The 25,474-nt window shown below is 40.2% G+C and overlaps 1 protein-coding gene across 1 annotated transcript in view; it reads left to right on the forward strand.

Annotated features, from left to right (window-relative positions):
• Window positions 1–5,198: 5,198 nt before the first annotated feature.
• The window catches only part of EFCAB14 (EF-hand calcium binding domain 14), a 44,686-nt gene continuing 24,410 nt past the window's right edge, over window positions 5,199–25,474 (forward strand). The window contains exons 1-4 of the mRNA XM_077845074.1: window positions 5,199–6,275; window positions 7,743–7,891; window positions 13,621–13,766; window positions 24,256–24,354. Of these exons, the coding sequence (XP_077701200.1) occupies window positions 6,094–6,275; window positions 7,743–7,891; window positions 13,621–13,766; window positions 24,256–24,354 (576 nt within the window). The 5' untranslated portion in view covers window positions 5,199–6,093. The remainder of the gene's footprint in view (window positions 6,276–7,742; window positions 7,892–13,620; window positions 13,767–24,255; window positions 24,355–25,474) is intronic.

Below are 25,474 nucleotides of genomic sequence, written 5' to 3' on the forward strand. Positions count from 1 at the left end.
CTGTTAAAAGCAATAGTTAAGTAAATATAAATAAAAGTTTATATAAAATTAAACTAAATAATATTCATTGAATATATAAATCATCTGCAAATAAGCATTAAATGCCAGATGTAAGTTTATCTACTTTTGACTTTTTAATTTTTTCAGAGGCAAAAATACTTGGGTTTATTAACCATGTTTTGTGCCACATTTAAAAATTTATTATGAAAAAGAATATACTTCTAGAAATTTATAAAATGTGTTTATAAATTTACTATTCCAACAAATACTAATTTCTTGGTTTTTACTAGGAGTTAAGGATCTTAAGGGCTAAGAATTTTAATTAATATATGTAATAACAACTACTAGAAATAATGAGTTAAAAAAACAACTGTCTATGCAAAGTAGAATGTATTTTTTCAATAAGGAAAGGTATGAAGGACATAGGGTTTTTTGGGTTTGGGTTGTTTTGTTTTTTAAGAGAAAAAAGAATGTAATTTTGTCCTAAAGTAAAACCATTATTCCTAATTAAGAAAGGTAAAAGATAAGACAAAACCTGAATAGATAACAGAAAGTTTTATAAGGTATGTGAAAAAGGAATCTTGAGAAGGTAATTTTGGTCAAGCTGATTAAGATTGAAATGGATTTATTTGTTTTTAAAAAAGGAGAGTTTTAATATCAAAAGTACACTGATACAAAATTAGAATCTTGTTTTCTCTCTGTTAAAAGGACAAAGGCTTCTTAGATCATTAGTTGGCTCTTAATAAAAAATTACAAAGGTTTTTCTTTACCTTTAATATAACTGGCCTAAAAAAGAGTCTGTGTTTTGTCTTTATCAATTCTTTGATTATTTAGAAAGAAATCTAAGTCTTATCTATTAAAAAGCTGAGGTTTGTTTTTTTTTAACTATATAACTTTCTGTATTTGTTTTTTAGTTTTTAATTTTTTTTAATTTTCTTTTTTTTAAAGATTTTATTTATTCATGAGTGACACAGAGAGAGAGAGGCAGAGACATAGGCAGAGGGAGAAGCAGGCTTCCTGCAGGGAGCCCGATGTGGGACTTACTCCCAGGACCCTGGGACCACCACCTGAGCCAAAGGCAGATAGATGCTCAACCGCTGAGCCATCCAGGTGCCCCTGTATTTGTTTTTTAAATCTTTCAAATGTCACTTTGGTTTAGTGGATAACTAAGTATTGTTTCACAGTAATCGATGATTGTATTTTATCAAATGTTTTAAGTCTTTTGACATTTTTAACAAACTTCCCCAAATGAAATTCTGAATAAAGTAATAAGAGAAATGTTAATTTATTTAGGGTCATTTGAAGTGTTAAATTACATGGGAAGCATTGCCAAATGAGAAGTAATTCTAAACTTTCTTTAGTTTATTCTTATATATGTTAACATAAGTGTTCCAGAGATGGTATGAAATTCCTAAACATCTATGTCCTGGTATAATGTTATCAGACATGATTTTAAAATCCATGTCACAAAAATAACCAAAGCTAGTTGTCAGTTTCATCACTCTCTTTGCATGTTTATGTGAACAGATCTTTCTTTTAAAGTCTTTTGTCACTTATAGACAGTTATTGTTTTACTCTGATGCTTTTGCAAAAGTATTCCTGCAAAAATGTTTCCTCTTCAAAGAGATTTATGGAAAAGACCCTGAGAAGTACTCTAAAATTCAGGTTTCTGACTTTTTAAAAATTTTTATTTATTAATGAGAGACACACAGAGAGAGAGAGAGAAAGAGGCAGAGACACAGGCAGAGGGAGAAGCAGGCTCCATGCAGGGAGCCGGATACAGGACTCGATCCCAGGACTCCAGGATCACGACTGGGGCTGCCCAGTTTCTGACATTTTTAAGATCATAACACAATATAAAGTAAGAATTTCTAAAGCTCCAATGGAAAATTGATTGATTCCTAAAGCCGCTAACTCAAGATGAAGCAAAATTAGGATTAATTACATAACACAAAATGTACTGATGAGATTATAATTTTTATGATTTCAGTTAAAACATTGCTAATTCTTTAATGTTTTATTTTCCACCTTAATGACCCCTTTTTTTCCTCCTCTCTTTTATGCTATTTATAACTTATAGCAATTTGGTAAAATGTCTTGTGACAAATGTTAAGACATTTATCTTTTTTCTTCTTACCTGATCCCTCCAGTATTCAGAAACTCTTATTAAATATTCTTATTTTTATGATAAAATATATATTTGCATAACTTCAATAAGAACCTGTTCTCCTTGTAACAGGACACGAGTGAATAAGTCCTTGGCTTGGCTTCCTAGTCTCTGGAGGCTTTGGAAAGTTCAATCTGAGATGCCTTGTGACAAGTTCTAGCAAAGCAGATTTAAAAGAGCCTATATGGTCAATCACTATTCTTGGCTGCACTTATAATTTTTTAAGATTTTATTTATTTGAGAGAGAGAGAACATGAGCGGAGGAGGCAGAGGGGTAGTGAGAGGGAGAAGCAGACTCCCTGGTTGATTCCAGGAACCTGAGATCATGACCTGACCAAAGGCTGATACTTAATTGACTGAGTCACCTACCTAGGTGCCTGTATTGCAGCACTTATGTAAATAATCAGGCCCAGTTTATTGAAACTACTTAATTTGTAAACAAACTAGTCTTACTATGGTTATCCTTGATAGAAATGGGAATGATTATAGGGAGAAAAATTATGTTCTAGTCATACATCTTTGGGGTTATCGGATTCTAGTGCTGTTAATTGTTTTGGAAGTTTTGTTTTCTACCTCTGAACTGGACTGGATCTTGAATTCTTCCATTTTCCTCCGATATTTGGCGAACTCTCCAAACAAACATTTTCCATTTTCTCCTACTCTTTTGACTTGGAATCACTATGGAACTAAAACTATGTGTCCACTCAGAAAAATCACCAGAGACATTGACACTGCAAACCAGGAATATCTGTCTGATTGCCATGCTTGCCCTCACTCCACCTAAAGATGCTTCAAATTTGGTATCTAGAAATTTTCTCAACTGGCTGCTCTCCAGACTCAGTATTTATAATTTACTTGAGTAAATTTGAGTAACCTTTGTTTTTCTTTTGTTTCCATAGAAATCTCTCTCATTAAATTACCTGATTCCTCACATCAATAGAAGCCAAAATTAGGTGGAAGTTCACCTGTAACATTGCCTTCTGAAATACAACATCCTAAAGTTCAACCTGTCCTAACTAATCATGATGGTATGTGTTTGCTAATATGTCATGTTGTGCCTATATAAATAAATAACTCAAAAAAATAGAAACCCAACTGCACATTTTTTTTTAAAAAGTGTAGATTGGCTTAAGTAAAATATGAATTGATTATAACCCATCTGAATTATTTAGTTAGTTAAATCTTCACTCCTGGGAACCTCTGCTCTGGGAAATTTCTCAGTCTGGGTTTTGTTTTCCTTATAGTCAACATACCAGCCTCCCTAGTGTGTTGTACATGCTAGAGGGTTTTAAGTGCCTGCCAGCAGCCACTCGCATGCCAAATGGTAGCCACCAGGATCAGAAAACTGGATGAAATCAGCAATAATCACATAAATGATGAAGGTGGTAACTACATGGCCCTCCAGCCTGATGACTCAACTAGTGGAAACATGGAACGTGTGATTCTTTGGCCTGACTACAACAATGGTGGTAACCAAGAATATTGCTATACTGTTTGGTCATACTCTCAGCATGCTGAAACAATGACCGAGGCAATGGGGGGCTTGGGGGGGGGTGGGAATGTTATTAAAATAAAGAACAAATGGAGACCAGCCTTGAAAATTCCCTGAGCAGACAAAACCAGTTTAATCATACAAACAAAGCTTCATTGAGCTTTAAGTTAGCAAGGTTAACTTAATCTGGGTTATTTCTTGCTTGTGCCTCTGGAAATCATAAGCAAAACTTAAGCTGTTTCCAAGATTGATATGAGGCAACCACTGACCAATTCCCTATCACTTAAGAAAATTCTAATATTTATAACCAATCACTGTGAAGAATAAACAGTCACCACTGGGTCATTATACGAGCTTCTTTATATCAATATACCCCTGAGCCTCAGTCCAAGTTTTGGTTTGAGAGCTCCCAGTTTGCAAACTCTCTTTTTGGCGTATGCATAATACACTTTTACTAATTACGACTTGTAGGATCCATTGGTTTTACTTCTGTTATTTCTGACATTTTGACATAGCCTTCAGCACCAATGGTTTCACAACATCTCGCCCATGCTCCATAAAGCCCTACAAGATCTGGCCCCTGATGCTTGTCCGCCTTCATTTCCTACCGCTCGCCTCCTTGTTCTTTAGGTCCAGCCACACCAGATCTTCCAGGTCACTTCTTCCTCAAGGCCATTGCACAAGTCCCTCCCTCTCCTCCAGGACCTAAGGAAGAAATGTCCCCTTATCAGGAGCCGCTCCCTATCCTCTTATCTTATTTCAATTTTCCTCATAACATTCATCACCTCCTGACATTTAATATACTTGCCTATCACTGCTCTCCTTCACTAGAGTATAAGCTGCAGAAATGGGGTTGACAGATAAAATATGGCACACCCAGTTAAGTTCGAATTTCAGATTAAAAAAAAGAATGAACTTTTCAGTATGAAGATGGCCCCGATGTAATATATACTTTGAATACAAACCTCGGGATATAATTATACTTTGAAAAAAAACCTCGTTGTTGATCTGAAATTCAAGCTTTCCTGGTGTCCTGTATTATTTTTATTTTGTTTTATCTGGTAACCCTAAGGCAGGTGGTTATTTAGCTCATCGCTGTGTCCCCAGGGCCAGAGCTGCTCCTGGCAAGTAGCTCTCAATACATATTTATGGGATGCATGAGACTGTCTTCAACTAGATCGTTTCTCTGCAACACGCCTAGTCTAGGTGCAGCGGGCGAGCGGGGGGCGCAGCCCAGAGCACAGCCGGGGGTCTGGCGGCTGGCGAGCTTTCCACGCAGGTCCCGCAGCCGCGCGTCTCGCCGGCCGGTAGCCCCGCCCCCGGCGAGGAAAACTCCGCCCCGCGACTGGAGAGCGGCGGGTCCCAGGGGGCCGTCCTGGGGGCGGGGCCTCCGCAACCGCAGGCGGGACCCCGCCCCCGCCGGAGCCCCGGCCCCTTTAACGCCCCGCCTCCCGCCGCCACTGGCGTCCCTGGTGTGACGTCACCCAGCGGGCGGCCAATGGGAGCGCGGGTTACTGGCAGGCGGCCCCGGCGGCTGCTGCCAAAGGGGAAGTGAGCTGGGGCTGGAGCGATGGCCCGGGTCTGGAGCCCGCGGCCGCCGCCGCCGCCGCCACCGCCAGCGCGTTGGGAGCAGCTGCGGCTGCAGCTGGAGTGGGGGCCGGAGTCGCGGCTGGAGTGGAGGCGGCGCGTGTGAGTTGCCGAGTGTCGCCGGAACACCTCAGACTCCGGGCGGGAGCGCTTCAGGTGGGCTGAGCCGCCGTCGCCCCTCCGCACCCCCCAGACCCGCGGCCGAGACAGCGGGGCTGGGGGCTCCCAGGTGCGGCGCTGGCACCTGGCAGGCTGGGCCCTCCGAGCCGGGCTCTGGGCCTCCCTCGCTCTCGGGCCGCCTTGGCGCCCAGGCTGTGTCGGGGTAATAGCGGCCGCGGCCCCTGCTGCTGCCGCCTCCAGCTGGGAGCGACTGGCGCCTTCCCCCCGGCTGGCTCTGCACCTCCGCCGCCTCTCCCATTCGGGAACAAGTTTCTTTTCGCTCTCCCTTGGGAGTCCTGCCCCGGAAGGGCAAAACACCCATCTGTGAGTCCTTCCCCAGCTCCGGGAGCGCACTTAGAAATACTACCTACTTACCGGGAGGTGAAGGTTGCTCCCTTTTCCACTCCCTTACCTGGGACTCCATGCCCCGAGCCTTACCCGTTTTGATCACCAGCTCCCTGGCCGTCTCTATGTGACTTTCCTCACCCCTCCGAGTTCCACTTTCCTCTGAGCTCCGATCTCTAGCCCCCAGCGGATCGGGTCAGTCCCACCCCTGGGTGGGAGTGACCCAGGGCTCTGGCCCAGATTCCCCACCCTGGAAGGCAGCTCCAAGGCAGCGAGAGAATTGGGCGTTGGGTACGAACCTGGCAGCTCAGCAGTGGGTGCTCCGCCCACCCCACACAAAAAGATGAAGAAGCGCAAAGAGCTCAATGCATTGATCGGCTTGGCTGGGGACAGTCGGAGAAAGAAGCCCAAGAAAGGCTCAGGCCACCGCCTCCTTCGCACTGAGCCTCCTGACTCAGACTCTGAATCCAGCTCGGAGGAAGAAGAGGAATTTGGTTTAGTTGGAAATCGCTCTCGTTTTGTCAAGTGAGTGATGCAGTTGGTGGGATGTGAAAAAGGCATTTCCTTGCACTTAGCAATGGGGACATTTTAAAGGAAGGAGAAGGGTGTTCCTAGAAGGAAAAGGATGTAGACCTTGGACGGCAAACAGGAAGAAAAGGTGTTAGGGAGATGAAGCTCAGGTTCTGAGTGAAGGGTTGTCTCTAAGTGTATGAAGAACTCTGAATTCAGGGTGGAAATCCACAGACTTGGGGAATGTGCCAAGAGCCCAGAGCAACCAAGTTGGGAGTGGCAGAAAAGCTAAGAATAGGTATATGGGAGCAAACAAGCCTTTGGAGCTAGACCTTTTTAAAAAGTGCAGTAGAGACAGGGACTTTAAGACTGTAGATTATTCTTTGCACGCTCAATGAGTCCGAATCTTGGAGGCGGGGGGATGCCGTGAGGAACTTACAAAGTGTGAGCCTCCCAAGTAGGTGGAGGGTGGGAAACAAAAAGAGACAGCTTCTCCCCAGACCACTTTAGGTGGTGAAGCCACTAGGAAAAATCCAAGAGTGAGCTCTGAGGACCTTGGGAATTGGGGCTCAGGGTGGGAAAAGGCTGAAGGGAACCTTGAAAGTGTCCTTGGACCCTCTCAGGGAGCACACTGAAGGAAAATAATATTGTGCTGAAGATGTGGAAGCAAGGGCTGGCTAGGCAGAAGGTTGGGGTGCTGAAAGAGTTTAAATCCTTTGAGATTTTGTTTGTTTAGAGTGTCTTTGTCCTTTTATTTTGTTAAAGAAGTTTGGTATTCTAATGAGCTTTGTCAGCTTAAGTAGTTAAGGGCAATCTTAGATTTGGGAAATGAAGGTCTGACGAAAGGGAGCAGTTCCCCTGGAATAGTTGCCCTGTTGAGGGAGTTTAGACATTGAGTGTTGAAGTTTGGTGTGAAATATAACCCCTTTCCATGTTTCCTGGCTTCTGAGCCAATAAGCTAGAAGGCACACCAGGTGTCCACTTAAACCTACAGTTCCTATTTCTTCCATTCTATTTGCGGTAAAACTTGCTCAAAGGTTTATGAAGTTTCAGTAGTCTGAAACAGGGTCCCCTGGGAGGGTGGGGGAGTGAGAAATAGGTAAATTACAGTGCTGTAATGGACTTTCGCAGAAGCTCTAGTCCTGACACTTTGCTAACCCGAGCTTGTCCCCAAAGACCTGAATCCTTGATGACTTCTGTGGGCTGCAGTGCCCATAAGATCTGTGTTGTGGGAAAAAAAAAAAAAAAAAAAAAAAAAAAACTCTGTGTTGTGTATGTGAAGTTCTGAAACCTTTGTGTCCAAAAGATGAACTCTTCATAGGTCATGTTATTTAGTCACTTTCAACCTGTTGTTCACAGTTAAGAATGTGTTGCCCAGTGGTTCCTGGTAAATAACTATATGGTGACACGTGTGCTATTTTTAATACAGCTGTACCCATAATCACTTTTTGTACTCCTGGTTGAATTTGTTCTTATGATCAGGGGAGACTATTTACGATGCTGCAAGATCTGTTATCCCCTCTGTGCTTTTGTCATCCTTGCCGCCTGTGTTGTGGCCTGCGTTGGCTTGGTGTGGATGCAAGTTGCCCTGAAGGAAGATCTGGATGCCCTCAAGGAAAAATTTAGAACAAGTAAGTGTTGCCCTTTTCAGAGTGTTATGTTGTTTCTGGGTTCTGGATCCACAAATTGGACCATACTGAGTTAAGAGTTTTGCCCACTCAGATGAAGCAATTATATATTCCTTCCAGTGTTATAACTCTTTCTTAGCTGTCTTGAATGTGGGAACAATTGTTTGTTTGCTTGTTTTTAAACCTACAAATAAAAAATAGTGCTTATGCATCATCAGGACAAACACCATCTGAAATAATGGCTCTCTGGTCGACACTTAAGGTGCAGGAAGAAAGTGCTAAGGTCCAGGAGACTAGAACCTTGGTTAACCTCCACTATTGCCAACCTCCACTTTATACTTAGGGAAGTATAAAGTGGCAGTAGCAACACTGGGCTATTTTCTTCCTTCTCAGGAGACCATTTGAGAAAGAATGTGGGAGCATTTGTCAATTTCCTCCTTAAGAAAATCTGTATGGAATGAGCAGTAATAATAGCTAGCATTTATGGAGTGCTTACCATGTACCAGATCACAAATAAATATTTGTCTCACGAATGAGTTTTAAAGTTTGAGACTTACTAAGTTGAAGAGTTTTCTATGTTCTAAATTACAAAGTTGTATTTTGTCATATCCAAGGTACTTTATCTGAACAGTGTGTTTGCATCGTAGCTTCAACCAGATTTGACCTAAATATCTTCCTTTAGCAATGCAGATCTTTGGTTCTAGGTTTCAAGGGTTAATTTTCTAAGCTAAAGAACCAGTTTCAAGTTAATCACAAATGGCTTAAGCTTAGCAGCATTAGCACATGGGCAAACTGACCACTAAGCTTTCTCAAGGTCATAACAAAACCTGACCCCAGAACTGGAATTAGAGTTATGTTCTTACTTCTCACCTTAAGCCTTCGGAGATCACAACTTCCAAGTGTTCCTTCACCCCAGCTTCTTTTTGCTCTCTGTAGTTATTCAGGTTCTGAACTTGACCTAGGAACAGCTAATCCTTGGTTACTGTGTTAATGATGTTCTTAAGGATGTTGTTGAAAAAAAAATGTTGAAATACTAATTTTGGTTTTCTTTTGAATCAAGGGAAGGAATTGGGTAAACCATAATTCTGTGTCTGAATCATCTTGACTTGTATATTTAATCAATTGGTGGAATCAGAGTACAGTATAAGAAAGAAGGAGATTTTGTATTCTAGTTAATTTCCTTTCTTAGTGGTTGTCTATCCCAGTATTGGAAAATGTTTTTAAGGCCAGTGGTTTCTTTGTAAGTGGTAATCATAACTTGGAAATGAGGTTCTAAGAAACAATGCTTAACTATAGGTAACCACTAAAGATACCCGTCTGTGCCCTCATCTCTCTGTAATTAACTGGGCCTCCTAAGTTTGTGCTGCAGCATGTTTTGATCACATATAGTAGTTATTTATTTACACATCTCAAAACATTGCTCACTTCTACCCTCCAGGGACTCCTTTCTCTGACTGCTCTGTACCTGTGTTTAGAGGACACCCATGTAACTTACACCTTAGCTGAGCTTTTCAGGGAATTTCTTTTCTTAGAAATGTACATTTGAAGTGTATACAGGTAATAGACCTAACAATCAATCAGTCAACAAAACTTTGTTGAACATTTGTTAATACCAATCCCTGGAAATACTATATTCAAGAGATGCCAAGATTTATACCCTGAACTATGAGACCTGCTTTCTACCACTGAGCAACAGTCCCCTGGGACTCTGACTGCATTTGTCAGCCAGCTGAATGAAGCAGATTTGGAAATGTCAGTCTAACTGCTTTGTTGTCTTTGGTTTGCTGCAATAGAAATGCCAGCCCTGTAATGTCTAAATGGTATTTCTAGAGGGTGGAGCCTGGGGCATAGTCTGTCCATTGGCTGAACCATTGTGGACCACTTGCCCAAGAGTTTTTTGGGAAAACCATTATCTTGAGTAAATGAGGTCAGTCTTGTTAAGCTTAAATAGCCTTTCTTTGAATTACATCTTCTTTCCCTTAGACATATTTCAATACGTTTATTTTTATTTCCTGTTTTTCAAGAGGATAGTGGAAGTCGCTGATTCAAATAAGACCACCTCTGCTGGTCTGGCTTTAATACCTTTTTGAGAAATTCAGAGCTCTTGTTCTTTATTTCAATAAATTTTCAAAGACACTCATCAAAAAAGGAGGCAGGATTCCTGAAATATCTGAAATAGAAAGCAAAGCAGATAGACTTGGTATTTTTTCTTGCAGTCAAGGAACAACTTGGTCCTTACACTGAAGGTACTGAGTGGCATTGAAACTTAGTTCAGTATTCTTTCCAAAACCGGGTACTTCAGAAGACTGCACAATTATTTTAAGGAAAATTCTGTTCTCAAACCATCTTTCCCTGTCACTCAACAATGGAACACAAGAGTGGAGGAAGAGAATTTGGAAGAGAAGGAAAGAATAAATCTGGCTGTTTCTTTTTTGGTCACACAGGCAGGGTAACAGTTTGGTCATTTACTACAGAACTTAAAAATGGTCTTGTGGTAATGAGGGCATTGGGGTGTAAGCATCTGACGGCCGTAGTATACTAGAGAGTGTTGGTCCTAGGAGCAGAAGGTTTGACTGTCGAATCCTGGGTTGCTCATTACTAGCAGGAAAATGTGGATAAGTCACTTATTCTTTCTGTGCCTTCATTTTCCCATCCACAAAACCCAAAGACATATTTATGCTACCAGAGCACTTTGGTCATCTCTGTCATACCAGAGATACAACACCGCACTGTGTAGTGGTTCTGTGACGACATCTTGCCGTCCCCCACTGCCCCCACCCCCAAGTGAGAGCTTCAGGGTCTTCTGTGTACACTGGTGCTAAGTGCAGGGCTGGGCACATGATAGGTACCCACTAACAAGTTGAGTGATTACATAAAAGTTTATTGCAAACTGAAAAGATATTTAAATATAAAATACATTGCTGTTAGCATTATATGTGTTCTATCTAAAGAGTGTATGCAGAAATCTCTACTTCCTGATCTTAGAGACCAGGAAGAGAGCTAGGTAAGTTCTTTTAAGTATTAATATACTAAATTTTAAATGAGTTGTTTTGAAAGAACGTAAATTAGTAATCGTAAGTTGTTTGCTGTACTTCCTCTCGTTTTTTTTTGTTTTTGTTTTTTAAGATTTTATTTATTTGAGAGAGAGAGAGAGAGAGAGCCCGAGCATAAGCAGTGGGAAGGAGACAAATGGAGAGGGGGAAGCAGACACCCTGCTGAGCAGGGAGCCTGACTCAGTACTCGATCCCAGGACCCCAGGATCATGACCTGAGCCAAAGGCAGACACTTAACTGTCTGAGCCACCTAAGTGCCCTTACTTGTCCCATTTATAAGTAGCCAAAGTGCCTTGACACAGGCTACTCTCTCCTAAAAAGCCCCAAATAAGATAATGAAAATGATCCTCTCTTGGCTCACACAATCCTAAGTATCCAGAAGGTTTTCAGGGCTTGTCAGCTTTATATGTTTGTTAGTTAATAACTGTAACCCAGGTTATTTATGTATTCATCTTATTTCCTCTTCGACCTCTACTTTCTACTTCTTTCATATAGACTGTAGAACAGAGACCCCCCCTACACACACACACATACACAACCACCTGAGAATGGCAGACATGTGTGGGATAGGTTTTACTTTACAACCTCACTGAAAATGTAAAAGAAAATCATCAAAATGCTGTATTAATTTAGACTGACATAATGTTCTTACTGTTTGAGATGGATGTATTCCTGTAAACTGATGAAAATCAAATGTTAAAGTAAAAGCACTGAGGGAAATCTTTCATTTATAAAGAGATCCTTTCACACTTATTTTATTTATTTATTTTTAAGATTTTATTTATTCATTCATGAGAGACACAGAGAGAGAGAGAGGCAGAGACATAGGCAGAGAGAAGTAGGTTCCCTGCTGGGAGCCTGACCTGGGACTCTAGGATCATGCCCTGGGCCGAAGGCAGGCGCTAAACCACTGAGCTACACAGGGATCCCTCACACATATTTTATATCTCATTTTAAAAAAAAATAATTCTGAATTTTGAGAGAGTGGGCTTGTTTGTAGTAGGGGTACCATCACCTCCACCCTACTCTTTGATTTTTGTGGGGATTTTTTGTTGTCGAGTTTGTTTGATTGAATTTTCTTTGTTTAACTTAATAGGACAACATTAACTCCATTTCATACCCTACAATTATTTCCCTGGAGAAGTATTAGACTGCTGACACTGTGTTGGAAATACATGACAAAAGATCTGGTCCCCATCCTTAAGCAACTGTCTCTCACTTAATCTGGTAGAGGAGACAGATGAGTAAACAGTTAAAGGACAGTGTATTAAGTGCTTGGTAGAGTTTGGAGTGGTGAAGAGGTGGGGGTCCAAGCTGGGAGCCCAACTATTTGTGGTGAGTCTTGAAAGGAACTAACTAGGCTAAGGTAACAGAAATGGAGAAGAGGCAAGCCAAGGGCATCAGGGCAGAAAGAATAGTGTGTACAGAGTCACTGAGGCTTAAAGAGATTGGTGTGTCTGGAAACTCCACTTGTCTAGAAAATAGATTGAAGAGGAAGATTATGAGAAACGCGGTTGAGAGGTAAGCAAAGGCCAGATTTACTCAGTCAGTGATACTTACCAAGGGCCTATAATGTGCCAGGTGTATTCCAAGTGCTGACCCCACAGAGAGGAACAAAAAAAGTCATAGCACTTCAATTTTAGTAAATTGTTTCATATCTGTCCTGTATGCCAGTTTTTTTTTATTTTAAACAAAGTATATAATAACTAATTAGACAATTTGTGTCTTTAAAGAAAAATTATTTGTGGGTTTTATTCTGGAGGACCAAGCATGACCAATATTTTATTTTTCATGAAAAGGAAAAATACTCTTTAAAGACGGAAGAGAAAGCATTCTTTCAGGCCTCTGCCTTCAGGTTGGCAAATCTCTAAACCAGTCAGGAGATAGTTTCCCAAAGGAAAAGCCAAATATCACCTTATACTTCACCTGACATGTTCCTTTATCTTCTATTTCACTTTGAGCTTTTGAGTTGATTTAAGAGTTAGGAAAACATCGTTTGCTGCTTATGAAAAAGATTTAAAATCATAGTCCACATAATAGCACTTGAAAGGTGGTTAAGAACCCATCTTGCATATGACCAGTTTGAGATAGGAAAAAAGTATATTTAAGCATTTAGAGAGAGAACTTTTGATGTCACCTTGAGCATTAATGGAGTGAAGTTTATAAATCTTCACTGACTAAACAAAAAGCTTAATTGCTCTGGTTAATACTTAGTATTTATTTATCACATGTTGTATGCCTACTGAGCCCTTTTAGTACTTTACAACCATTCTTTCACTTAATTCTAAAAATCCTGTAAAGTATATTTTATCTTAAAAAAAAAAAAAGTATATTTTATCTCTATTACAGTTGAGGAAACTGATCTCAAAGAATTTGAGTAATTTACTCAGGATCACAGTAAGTTACAGAGTTGAGATACAAGTTCACTTCTTTCTGCTAATACTTGTTATCATTTTTAGCCATCTGACTTTTAAAAGTTGTACTGCCAATAGTGAAATAGCCCCAGTAAAAATGATGCTTTAGTATTAAAAATGTACATTTACATAAACCATGTAGCTGGTAGATAGGAATTCAGCCGTCCTACCAGGATCACTTCTATTAATCTGTCTTCCTTCATACTGTAAGATAATTTTTTCATCTTGGAGTCAAGATGGCTATTATTCTTGTTTTTGCTTTTAGTGGAATCTAATCAGAAAAGCTCATTCCAAGAAATTCCCAAACTTAATGAAGAACTACTCAGCAATCAAAAGCAAGTTGAGAAGATTGAATCTGGGGAGCTGGGCCTGAACAAAGCCTGGATCAACATCACAGAAATGAATAAGCAGGTAGCATATGTGTGATTTTATTTCTGTGTAAGCTGTGAATGTTTAGTTTTGTTTGTTTAGTATGCATTTGTAGGTATAGAGCACTCACTTCTGATTGTTTTACTTTTTGAAATCATGTTTTGCATACTGTGATCCCAGCACATTAAGGTCAGGTAAAATGGGTAATAGTTGTGCATTTACCAGATATATAAGATGTTAGCCCTTTCTGCAAAGAAACGGTCTTATCAAGTAGAGTAGTTTGGAAGGAGTTGGAAATTCTTGAGTCACCTTTTCCTTAGGAGCAGTGTAGGATAAAATAAAGAGAAAGAGTGTCATTCTAACCTCGAGGAAAAATGGGTAGTCTCTTTGTATTAGATAATGAGAGCTTACTTTGTTTAATAGAGTTCACAAACTTACAGCCTTGGGCATAATGCTATACACTGGAGTAACACAAATCTGTAAACCATCCATAGCTAATGATAGTTATTCTAGAGTACCACAGCAGGAGGAGCAGAGTTGGTTAAATACCTTGGCCAGGCAAGCAAGCCTAGAGCAAAAACTTTTCCAGTTCCCAAATTGGCCAGATCTCAGTAGGCATTGATTCCAAAAGAGGGATTCTCCCAGAGGGAAAGGGCTAATGCACAGGAGATTGATCAAGCATCTCCTGTGTAAAAGGTGCCAGAGTTGCCATGAGGTACTGTAGCCGCTGTTCTCGGTTTTTGCAGTTTAGTTAAAAAAGATGTGTGTTGGGGGCAGCCCAGGTGGCTCAGCGGTTTAGCACCGCCTTCAGCCCAGGGCCTGATCCTGGAGACCCAGGATCGAGTCCCACATCAGGCTCTCTGCATGGAAGCCTGCTTCTCCCTCTGCCTGTGTCTCTGCCTTTCTCTCTCTCTCTCTGTGTGTCTCTCATGAATAAATAAATAAAATATTAAAAAAAAAAGGTGTGTTGGCAAGAAAACTCGAGTACAGAAAGAATGGTACAGCTGCAGAGTGCTTAAAAATAGATGCACCATCTTCATTGGGGCTAAGAAGATATTCTCTTCAGAATGGAGTGCCAAAGTTCATAATCAGCCATTGGCAGGGAGCACTGTGCTCTAATAAAGTGCTTACCCACATTTCTGAAGCTACTGCCAGCTTTCAGCAGCAGTGTGGGAGTGGGGCAGGTCAGCACTTAAGTCCAGGGGTCAGTGGTGTGCAACAGTGGCCTGCAACAATGGCTTTCAGATTTTGCCTGCAACCCACAAAAAGAAATGTTTTATGTCATTACCCACTAAACATATACCTACATACATACATGTATAACTGAAATAACAGTTTCTGAAAACAATAACTTACCCTTAGTATGCCTTATGATATCTTCTATTAAGTTCTATTTCCCTTTAAAATTACTCAAAGAGGGGATCCCTGGGTGGCGCAGCGGTTTGGCGCCTGTCTTTGGCCCAGGGCGCGATCCTGGAGACCCGGGATCGAATCCCACATCAGGCTCCCGGTGCATGGAGCCTGCTTCTCCCTCTGCCTGTGTCTCTGCCTCTCTCTCTCTCTCTGTGACTATCATAAATAAATAAAAATTTAAAAAAAATTTAAAAAAAAATAAAAAATAAAATTACTCAAAGAATAACTGACAGGTTGTAGCACTCAGTATCTGCTCATTATCACTTATCTTTGAACTCCAAGTAATTAGAGAAAAACGAGTAGTCACTCCCTTTTTATAAAAAGAATAGGATAAATTGTGGACTTGCTTTTATTGACAGCAAATTAGCAGTTTGGTCAGAGATTATATTAAGTGAAAACAGACCACAGTGAAGCACTGAGAAGTAATTCATTAGCATAATCTCACTGGGGCAAGCCGTGGATTCCATGGAGTCTGTCATGGAGAATGCTGTTCTGAGGCAAGGATGAAATCTTTCAAGATGAAGAGTCAATGTCAGCTCTGTCTCATCTTTTTCATGTAAATCAGCATTGTGGAAAGAATCAAAAGGGGAAATTGGTACTCGGTGTGAGAGGACACACAGGTTTTCAAGTCTTTGCTACATATTTTGGCTTTTGAGTTCTTATTAACCAGGAATCTAACAACAAAGGAATCATTTTGTTCTTGGCCTGGCTCTTTTAGTGCAAGAAGTACATGGGAAAGCAGGTATACAAGAAAAGTTTACTCTAGTTCCAGGACTTCTTATATATAACAGGGAGACATTGAACTGAAACTCTTACCATTTTAGTCTCCGTAGATCTTCACAGATGAGGGGACTGACTGCTGAGACCAGCCTGAAGCAGAGGAATTCTCTGCTAGTGTGGGCACAGAAGGGTGGTGGTAGTGAAGTAAACTTTATATTGGTCCAAGGGGAGCTCATCACTCTGTGAGTGATTTTCTGAAATTAATGTCTGTGTATATCTGATGGTCTGTTCAAGGAAAAGGGATATGTCCTAAATTAGAATAGCTATAAAAATAAAATTGGTATTTAACTATGTTACTATGTCTAAGGGTAACTGTCAGCTAAGATGGCTTTTATTGGCAAATTATGTTTAATTTTTTTTTTTGACAATGGATTGGCAAATTATGTTTTAAAGAGTAATTCAAAAGTGACTTAAACAAGGATGCCTGGGTGGCTCAGTGGTTGAGTGTCTGCCTTTGGCTCAGGGCATGATCCCAGATTCCCCGGATCGAGATTCACATCGGGCTTCCTGCAAGGAGCCTGCTTCTTCCTCTGCCTATGTCTCTGCCTATCTCTCTCTCTCTCTGTCTCTTGTGAATAAATAATTTTTTTTTTTTTTTAAGTGGCTTAGGGCAGCCCGGGTGGCTCAGCAGTTTAGCACCGCCTTCAGCCCAGGGCCTGATCCTGGAGACCTGGGATCAAATCCCATGTCTGGCTCCCTGTATGGAGCCTGCTTCTCCCTCTGCCTGTCTCTCTCTCTCTCTCTCTCTCTCTCTCTGTCTCTCATGAATAAATTTTTAAAATCTTAAAAAAAAAAAAAGTGGCTTAAACAATAAGAAAATGGATTATATCACTTAATGAGAACTGCCTTATCCCAATGTAAAGTTGAAATTATTGCCACCTGGGGGGGGAAGCCATTAGTTTGAAATAAGTTAAAATCCAATTTTGCATTGAAAACCTTTAATAGCTAAAATCTTACTTTTCTGTTTTATTCATGAAACCTCTGATTTCATACCTGTAGCCATTCTCAACCACTATAGGGAGTCTCTTCTCTCTTTTTTGAAGACTGTAACTCAACAGTTGTTTAATGAGCTACTTGTATGGGCCTTGGATTCAAAGCCAAAAATGATAATTCCTGCCCCCAAGGCTCTTACAGCCAAATAGAGGAGACAGAAAAGTAAACAATTGTAAAATAGCTTGATGAGCAATAAGAGTCAGGTCCAGATGAGTGCTATTGGGCATTTTTAAGGATGTTTTTAACCAGGGGTCACACAAGCTTCTCACATATCTTGAGCTGAGTCCTGACCGGCACATAGTGTTGGCCAGGTGAATTCTACAGAAAGAGAGAAGTGCATCATCGTTAAAGCATCAATAGAATTGATCCTCATTTGCAGATTCCATATTTGTGAATTTGCCTATTTGCTAAAATTTGTCTGCAACCCCCAAATCTATATCTGTGGTGCTTTCATAGTCATTCACTGACAGGTGTCCAATGACAGAATATTTGAGTCACTCAACACAGACATTTCCAATGGATGTCAAGCGAGGTGACACTCTGCCTTGTTTCGACTCTCCTAGTGTAAACAGGTTTCCTTTTAAAATTATATTTAGTGCCATGTTTTCATACTTTTGTGGGGTTTTTTGTTTTTTTTTATGATTCTACTGCTTGAAGTCCCTCAAGCGTAATGCTGAAGTACTGGTTAGTATTCCTAAGTGCAAGAAGGCTGTGATGTGCCTTATATAGAAAATATGTGTGTTAGATAAGCTTCAGGCATGAGTTCAGCAATGCACACTTAATAAGATGTCTTTAAACAGAAACACATATAAAACAAGTTTATATATTATATTGATCAGTTGACAAAAATGTGACCAGACAGTTCTCAAGAACCTAAGCCTATACTTCCCTTAGGAGTAGTGGTTCAGTATTCACTAATTCAGTGTTTGCTGCAACTTTCTAGAGCATAACTATTGTGAATAATGAGAATTTACTGTATGTCCAAAAGGATAGAAAAATGAAAAACAGTGTGTTCAGGGAATTTTAGTAGTTCATTATAGTTATAGTTTGGTGAAAAGAGGCTAGATATACGGATATGTCAACAAGAGCCATATCAAGAAGGATCTTGAGTGACCTTCTATAGTATGCTCTCTATCTCTTGGCACTCAGTCCTGATACCCCCTTTTTTTTTTTAGTCCTGATACCTTATAGTTATTTGTATATACATCTAATTTTACTAGAAGGTTATATACTGTACTTGTGAGCTTTAAGCATGATGATGATGGTGATAACTGCCATTCATTAAATGTTTTCTTTGTGTAGGCCACTGTTAGATGCACTTACATGTGAGATCTCCTTTTTTGCTTCTATAACCCTATGAAATAGGAAATGGTATCTCCATTTTACAGATAAGAAACCTGAGGCTCAAAGAGGTTAAGTAGTTAGCTCAAGGTTGCACAGCTGTGTGGCATTGCTAATATTAAAATATATGAGGCATAGGAGCCTGTTTTCAGTTTTCTATTCTGCCTTAAATCTTTGTATCCTCTATCAGATGCAGTAGGTGCTCAGTAGATCAAGTTGAAAGGCTGCGATGTCAGGTCCCTACTAAGGCTTATAATCATTCATCATTAATGATTAGCTGTTTTAGTAACTCTTTTACTTACTATTTAAAGAATCCTTAATTTTAACCCCAAAGTAAAAAAAGCAGCATTTCAGACTTTATAGTATAAAATGGTCTAATAAGCAAACGGTCTACAGTGGTTATTTTTAATTCTGCTAATGAAAAGTCATGTAATATGCATAAAAGTCATGATTCATCTTTTGGCTGGAATGTAGGGTTTTTTCCTAATGATTTCTGCTTAATTCAACTTTTTAGACTCTTTGAACTACATTGTGTGACTTTTAGAGATAAATTCTGTAATGCTTGAATCTGATCTGACATTCTAGAATGTCTACCCTGAGACTAGAGCAGTGCCAGAGATAGTAAAAGGAGAGTGCCCCTTGTCTCTCCATTCTAGTTCCATATGTAGCTTTGCTGTACTTTTCCATAGATACTGACATTACTTTACTCTCAAAGAGGAATGCCGAAAGATGGAATCCAGTTTTGCAGTTTTATGGGAATGTAGCTGAGTCCTAGTGACCAGTGTGGAGTTCAGGTCTTGTAAATGAGTAAGAAGGCCTAAGTTATGTTTGGTAATTGAAGAGCTAATTGTCAGCTCTCCAGGGCATACTCTTTCGTGGAGGCAGCTTATCCCCTCCCTGGAGTGTTTGGGGCATGGGGAGAAGTGGACCAGTATTTCACTTTATCCTACTTGCATTACTTTCATCTGCTCCTCTGGTTTTGGGTGAAGTGGTAGCTGCCTCCAGCCACAATGGCCATTACCATTCTTGAGATGCTTCTGATTAGCCTCAGGATATTGTAGTACTTGAGAGAATAGTTTCTACCTAGATCACTCCACCCAAAACATGGCTTGCATCTTTTAGGAACTGGCCAGTTATCAGTGGAAAGAGTTTACTCCCTTAGGTGGCCTAAAGGTAATCACACAATGGATAGGGCATTTGGAATAACCATATTCTTGGCCATCAAGTTGGTATTGAGTCATTCGTATACATACTTCGGGGCACTGAGTAAAACATACCTGAGGGAAGGCCTCCTTCCTCACACTTTATGGTTGAGCATGTTAAGATAGTCTTGGAAGGCCCAGTGAAGGGCGTGGAAGAAAAGGCCAGCCTAGGAAATCTATTAAATGCATCCAGAGTCTTGTCTTTTTCCTATATGTATATTTCTTTCCCATCTTTTGTCTTTGAAATTTTGTGAATAATATGTGAATGTATTCTTATATAAGATTTAAACAATAAAATATATAACGAACTCTTATGAAAATTCCCCTTCAACCTCATCTCTGTATGTTCCCCCAACACACACAGACATTTCTGGTCCCCATAGGTGTCCACTGCCATGAGTCTGGGCTGCATTCTTCCATGATTTTCTATCAAAATCATAATAGCTTTTCATAAGAATTAGCTTATGGGTAAGTGTGTGTGTGTGTGTGTGTGTGTGTGTGTGTGTGAGAGAGAGAGAGAGAGAGAGAAAGAGAGAGAGAGAGAGATACCAAATGGATAGAGTCATTCAGTATATATTGTTCCACAAGATGCTTTGTTCACTCTGGATATATCTCCACATCCTTAGCAATAGACACTTAAATGGTTTCTAGTGTTTTGCTGTTACAAATAGGGAAACAGTAGATACTCTTGTGTATATATCTTTGTGCACTTGAGCAAGTAATGTGTAGATAGATTTCTAGAAATGAAATTGCTAAATTAAAGAATATAAACACTCAAATTTTGACAGATACTCCTAGATAACAGGTCTTCTCCAATTTACATTCCCATTAACAGTGCATACGAATGCCTATTTTCTTTGAGTCCTTTTCAGAACCTCAGTATTATATCTTTTTAAAGATATGGATGAAAACAACCTTCATGATACAATTGCTACTCTTAAAAGGCTTATAGTTTGCTGAGAGTATCTCTCTGTGGGGTGAGATTTCTCACCCATTTTGTTTTTATATTTTTTTGTTTTTTTTTTTTATTTTTTTTTCCCATTTTGTTTTTAAATGCAGAGTTGGAATGTTGAAAATTAGTCTGAAGATTTTGGAGCATTTTGGAGAATTTACATGTTTAAGTGCTTATTAAATTTCACTATTAAGAAACTAACACTAATTGGTATTTTTGTTTGTACCACGTACTGTGCCAAGAGCTTTAATTATATATCTCATTTAATCCTTATGGCCTGTATGAGTCATCTGTCACCATATTACATTCATCCCAGAACTTTGTAACTTAACACAACAAACATTTATTGCCTCACAGTTTCTGTGGGTCAGGAACCTGAATGCTGCTTAGAGTGGTTCTGGCTAGGATCTCTTTAAGGTCTAGGCCAAGGCCGCATCAACTGAAGGCTTGCCTGGGACTAGAGAATCTTCACCCACATGGGTATTGGCACCAGATCTTAGTTCCTCACAATGTGGGCTTCTCCATGGGGCTGCTTGAGTGTTCTCATAACACAGCAGCTGGCTTCTTCGTGTGAGTGATCCAAAAGGAATCCAGGAGGAAGCCCTGGTGCTTTTAATGACCTAGTCTCTGGCAGCTCAGGTGGCTCAGCAGTTTAGCGCCACCTTCAGTCCAGGGCCTGATCCTGGAGTCCGGGGATCGAGTCCCACATCAGGCTCCCTGCATGGAGCCTGCTTCTCCCTCTGCCTGTGTCTCTGCCTTTCTCTCTCTCTGTGTCTCTCATGAATAAATAAATAAAATCTTTTTTTTTTTCTTTTTTTTTTTTTTTTAGAATTTTATTTTTTTTATTTATTTATGATAGTCACAGAGAGAGAGAGAGAGAGGGGCGCAGAGACATAGGCAGAGGGAGAAGCAGGCTCCATGCACCAGGAGCCTGATGTGGGATTCGATCCCGGGTCTCCAGGATCGCGCCCTGGGCCAAAGGCAGGCGCCAAACCGCTGCGCCACCCAGGGATCCCCAATAAATAAAATCTTTTAAAAAAAAATGACCTAGTTTCCCGAGTTGCCCATTGTCACTTCCACTTTATTATGTAGGGACAGGCTACACTCCAGGGAAGGGGGGTTAGGTTCCAGCTATTGAAGGGAAGACTATCAAAGAATTTATAGACATATTTTAAAACATCCCTATGGATGATTGTTGTTAAACAGTTTTTATTGTTTAAGCCATTTTACTGGGGAGAAAAATGCATTGACTGCTTATTTATGCTTTTCTCCTCCTTCCTGGCGTCTACCCTCTACTCTGCTTGGACTAGTCTTCTCACTGTCCTTCCTAGACAGTATTCTTTCTCAGCCATACATTCATTCAGTGAATACTTAACTGGTGCATGTCTGTATGCCAGGTAGATGATGGAAGATGTTTAAACAGACAAGGTCCGTGATGTCATGGAGCTTATGGTCTAGTGGAAGAGAGAATCCTTAATCAAGTAATCACACAAATAAATAAATCATTGTCACTTGGAGAAAGGTCATAAAGATAAGATATTCTTGGGCCTGTTCATGCTTTGTTCCCTTCTTATTTCCTAATGCCACACTCACCTATTTAACATAGAAAGAAAACCTGCTTTACTTTTTATATGTATAAAGCTTACTTACTTCTCTATCCGAGTCCTACTTCAGTGAAGCCTGTCCCATTCAGCCTACACAAATATTCTTTCCTCTGAACTTTTTTTCAGCATTACATCTAGTACATAATTATTTATTTAATGTTACCTATCTCTACCTCCCTCTCTACCCCTCTCTCCTGGTCTCTCCCTCTCTTTCTCACTCCCATTATATGTTCCTACCACCCAGCCTTCTTCCCATTCTTTAAATATGCCAAGCTCTTCTTTGCACTGGGGCATTTGCCCTAGTAGTTCCCCCCGGGTAATAAAGCCTTCTGGGGGGGGTTGGGAGAGTAGCTACCTGGTCACTCATCAGGTCACCTTATTTTAATTTTCTTCTAGTGCACCCAATTATCCAGTATATTTCTTATATGAAATTGTCTTTCTCCTTGCACTAAAATGTAAATACCACAAGATCATTGACATCTGTATTAATTCACCACTGCTATGAAATAGGTCTCATTTGTTGCAGTAATGAATGAATGAAAAAATGTCCTGAAGCCCCTGAATATACTCTTCCTAACAGGAAAGAGGGAAAGAGGACTGAGTTCCTGGGCTCCTTACTAGACTTCCTGGTTCAGAAAACTCTGCTTTTTGCTCCAGGAACTCTGTTGAACTTCTTTGCTAGTGCTTAATCCAATACTTTTCTTTGTTTTTCTTTCACCTTCTACTAGGATGTAAGCTCCTTAAGAGCAAAACCTCATGTTCTTGTTTGCCACTGTCTCCACAATGCCTGCAGCAGTGCCTAGCACAGAGATGCCCAGCACTGGTTGAAGGAAAGAATAAGGGATCAGGTTTACTTTGTGTGCTATCCATCTGCCGCCTGCCATGATGTTAGGCACATAACAGAATGTTCAGAAACTTTAGTGGTTACTGTATGAGGCCATTCTGAATATAACTGCTACTGGTAGATTTGTGTCCCATCCTAGAATTCAGGACAGGAAAGCAGTTTGGAACTAAGAATCTTTCAAGACTGTTTTGAGCCATACTACAAAGGTGTTAGAATATGATCTCTGCAGCCTGAAATTGTGTATTATATAGGTTTCCTCAGTCCTCATTCCAGAGAGAAGTCAGGCTTTTTAGAATTCTACCCCTAAATAGCAGAAGGGAAGATATGTTTTATTTTTATTCAATTCCTATTTTAATACATGTACTACATCAGTCAGCACATCAGTGAGTATTTATTGGGCCCCTTCAGTACAGAGTAATACTTTGGTTGAACTATTGAGTTTGAAATATTAATCACATTGTTAAACCAAAACTGAATCCCCAAGTAATCTAAAGTGTTGTACAAGTTCCTATAGACTATATTTTGAGATGATGGGCTTTTACTTAATGTATGTTCCCACTTGGTCAGGAACAAAAGTTCAGTAAATAACCAAGGTGTTATTTTTTATCAAAATGAAATCTTTCAGGGGTCCTTGATCATTAGGTTTCTCCCTGTCCAATTGTTGAAGGATTGTGTTGTAATCTCTGTAACTTAAGATTTTGAATCTGGTAGCTGTCAGAAGTAAAGTAAAGAATGATACTTGCCTTTCTGTCTTTGGCACTGGTGTTTAATTTGGGCAGGGAAAGGGGCACCTGAGTAGCACAGTTGGTTAAGTGTCCAACTCTTGGTTTCAGCTTAGGTCGTGATCTCAGGGTCCTAAGGTCATCGGGCTCCGTGCTCAGCACAGAAGCTGCTTGGGTTTCTTTTTCCCTCTCCTTTTGTCCCTCTCCGCCCATTTTTTTTTTCTCTCTCTCCCCCTCTCTCAAATAAATAAATAAATAATTTTTTTTAAATGGGGCAGGGAAAGAAGAGGTATTACTGCTGTCTTCCAGATCTCGGTTCTGTCCAAGGGTTTTTTTGTTTTCTTTTTTTAAGATCTTATTCGTTTATTCATGAGAGACACACAGAGAGAGGCAGAGACATAGACAGAGGGAGAAGCAGGTTCCCTGCAGCGAGCCCAATGCAGAACTCAATCCTAAGACCCCGGGATCACAATCAGAGCCAAAGGCAGATGCTCAACCTCTGAGCCACCCAGGCATCCCAAGTCCAAGAGTATTGTAGTTCTCTACTCTTTGAGCTGACAGGGTATAATGTCTGGATCACAGAAACAATAAAAGTCAAGGGCGCCTTGATATCATCAGCTAGAGTCTGTGCAGTAAGCATTCATTCTCCAAATTCTCTTTTCATTATTAATCTCTTTCAGATTTCTCTGTTGACTTCTGCGGTAAACCACCTGAAAGCCAACGTTAAGTCAGCCGCAGACTTAATTAGTCTGCCTGCTACTGTAGAGGGACTTCAGAAGGTAAGTGCTGCATGTGGGCACTAAGATTAACCTGTTGCTGTCATTTTAGCTTCTAACAAGTTTTTTTCTGAAAGCATGGCATTTGAAATTAGCTGCTCCAAGAAGGCAGTAATAGAATATATCATTTTGTTCTAAGCAGTTCAGAACCTGTTTTGGTTTGGTTAAATTGGGCCTTTAATTTGCAACAGGTGAGTTTAGTTGTGGTTTTTATGGATTTACATCTTTTTATTTGGCTCTCTGAATCCCAGAATTTCTCTACTAGGACTCTTAGGTTAACATACATGGGTTTGCTTCTCATCATTTGCCTTCTCAATTCATCATCCAAAATGTCTTCATGAGGGCAGCCCGGGTGGCTCAGCGGTTTAGCGCTGCCTTCAGCCCAGGGCCTGATCCTGAGACCCGGGATCAAGTCCTATGTCAGGCTCCCTGCATGGAGCTTGCTTCTCCCTCTGCCTGTGTCTCTGCCTCTCTCTCTCTCTGTGTCTCATGAATAAATAAATAAATAATCTTAAAAAAAAAAATGTCTTCATGAAAGCAGACCAACTATAGAAGAGAGTTGCTCTAAATTGCTATTTTTTTCATGTTTGAGAAAGAGGTTTTTAAAAAAATAATAATTGGGGGAAGTGCAAAAATTAAAAGTTTAGGATATGATAAGTGTTAGCAAGGATGTGGAGAAAAAGAAAGAAATTTTCAAACACTCATCCTGGGAGCATAAATTGGTAAAAAGCATTTTAGAAAACAATATATATTATTTTATAAAGGTAAAGGTTTACATTCTCTAAGCAGTTCACTTTTATGTACCCTAAACTCTAGGGCCTAGGCAAGAAATAATTTGAAATTTCCATTTACTTGATCCCTAGGATTCTGGACCAAAGCAGGAGGCAGTGACCAACCAAATAATATGCAGCAATATGTAGAGCTGGATGGGGAGAGTGGATAGGGGTAGGAAGGAATAAAAAGATGCCTAATTGGGACACAAGCAACATTAACCCCTGAAGCAGGAAATGGAAGAAGGGATGCTGGAGGAAAGGAACCCTAAAAACTGGGTGTCAAATCTAAGGTCTTTGACTTTTCAAATTTAGTGTATAAAAAGTTTGATTTGACTGTATACCAGGTTCTA

This window comes from Canis aureus, chromosome 13 (genome assembly GCF_053574225.1).
Source record: "Canis aureus isolate CA01 chromosome 13, VMU_Caureus_v.1.0, whole genome shotgun sequence".
NCBI lineage: Eukaryota > Metazoa > Chordata > Mammalia > Carnivora > Canidae > Canis > Canis aureus.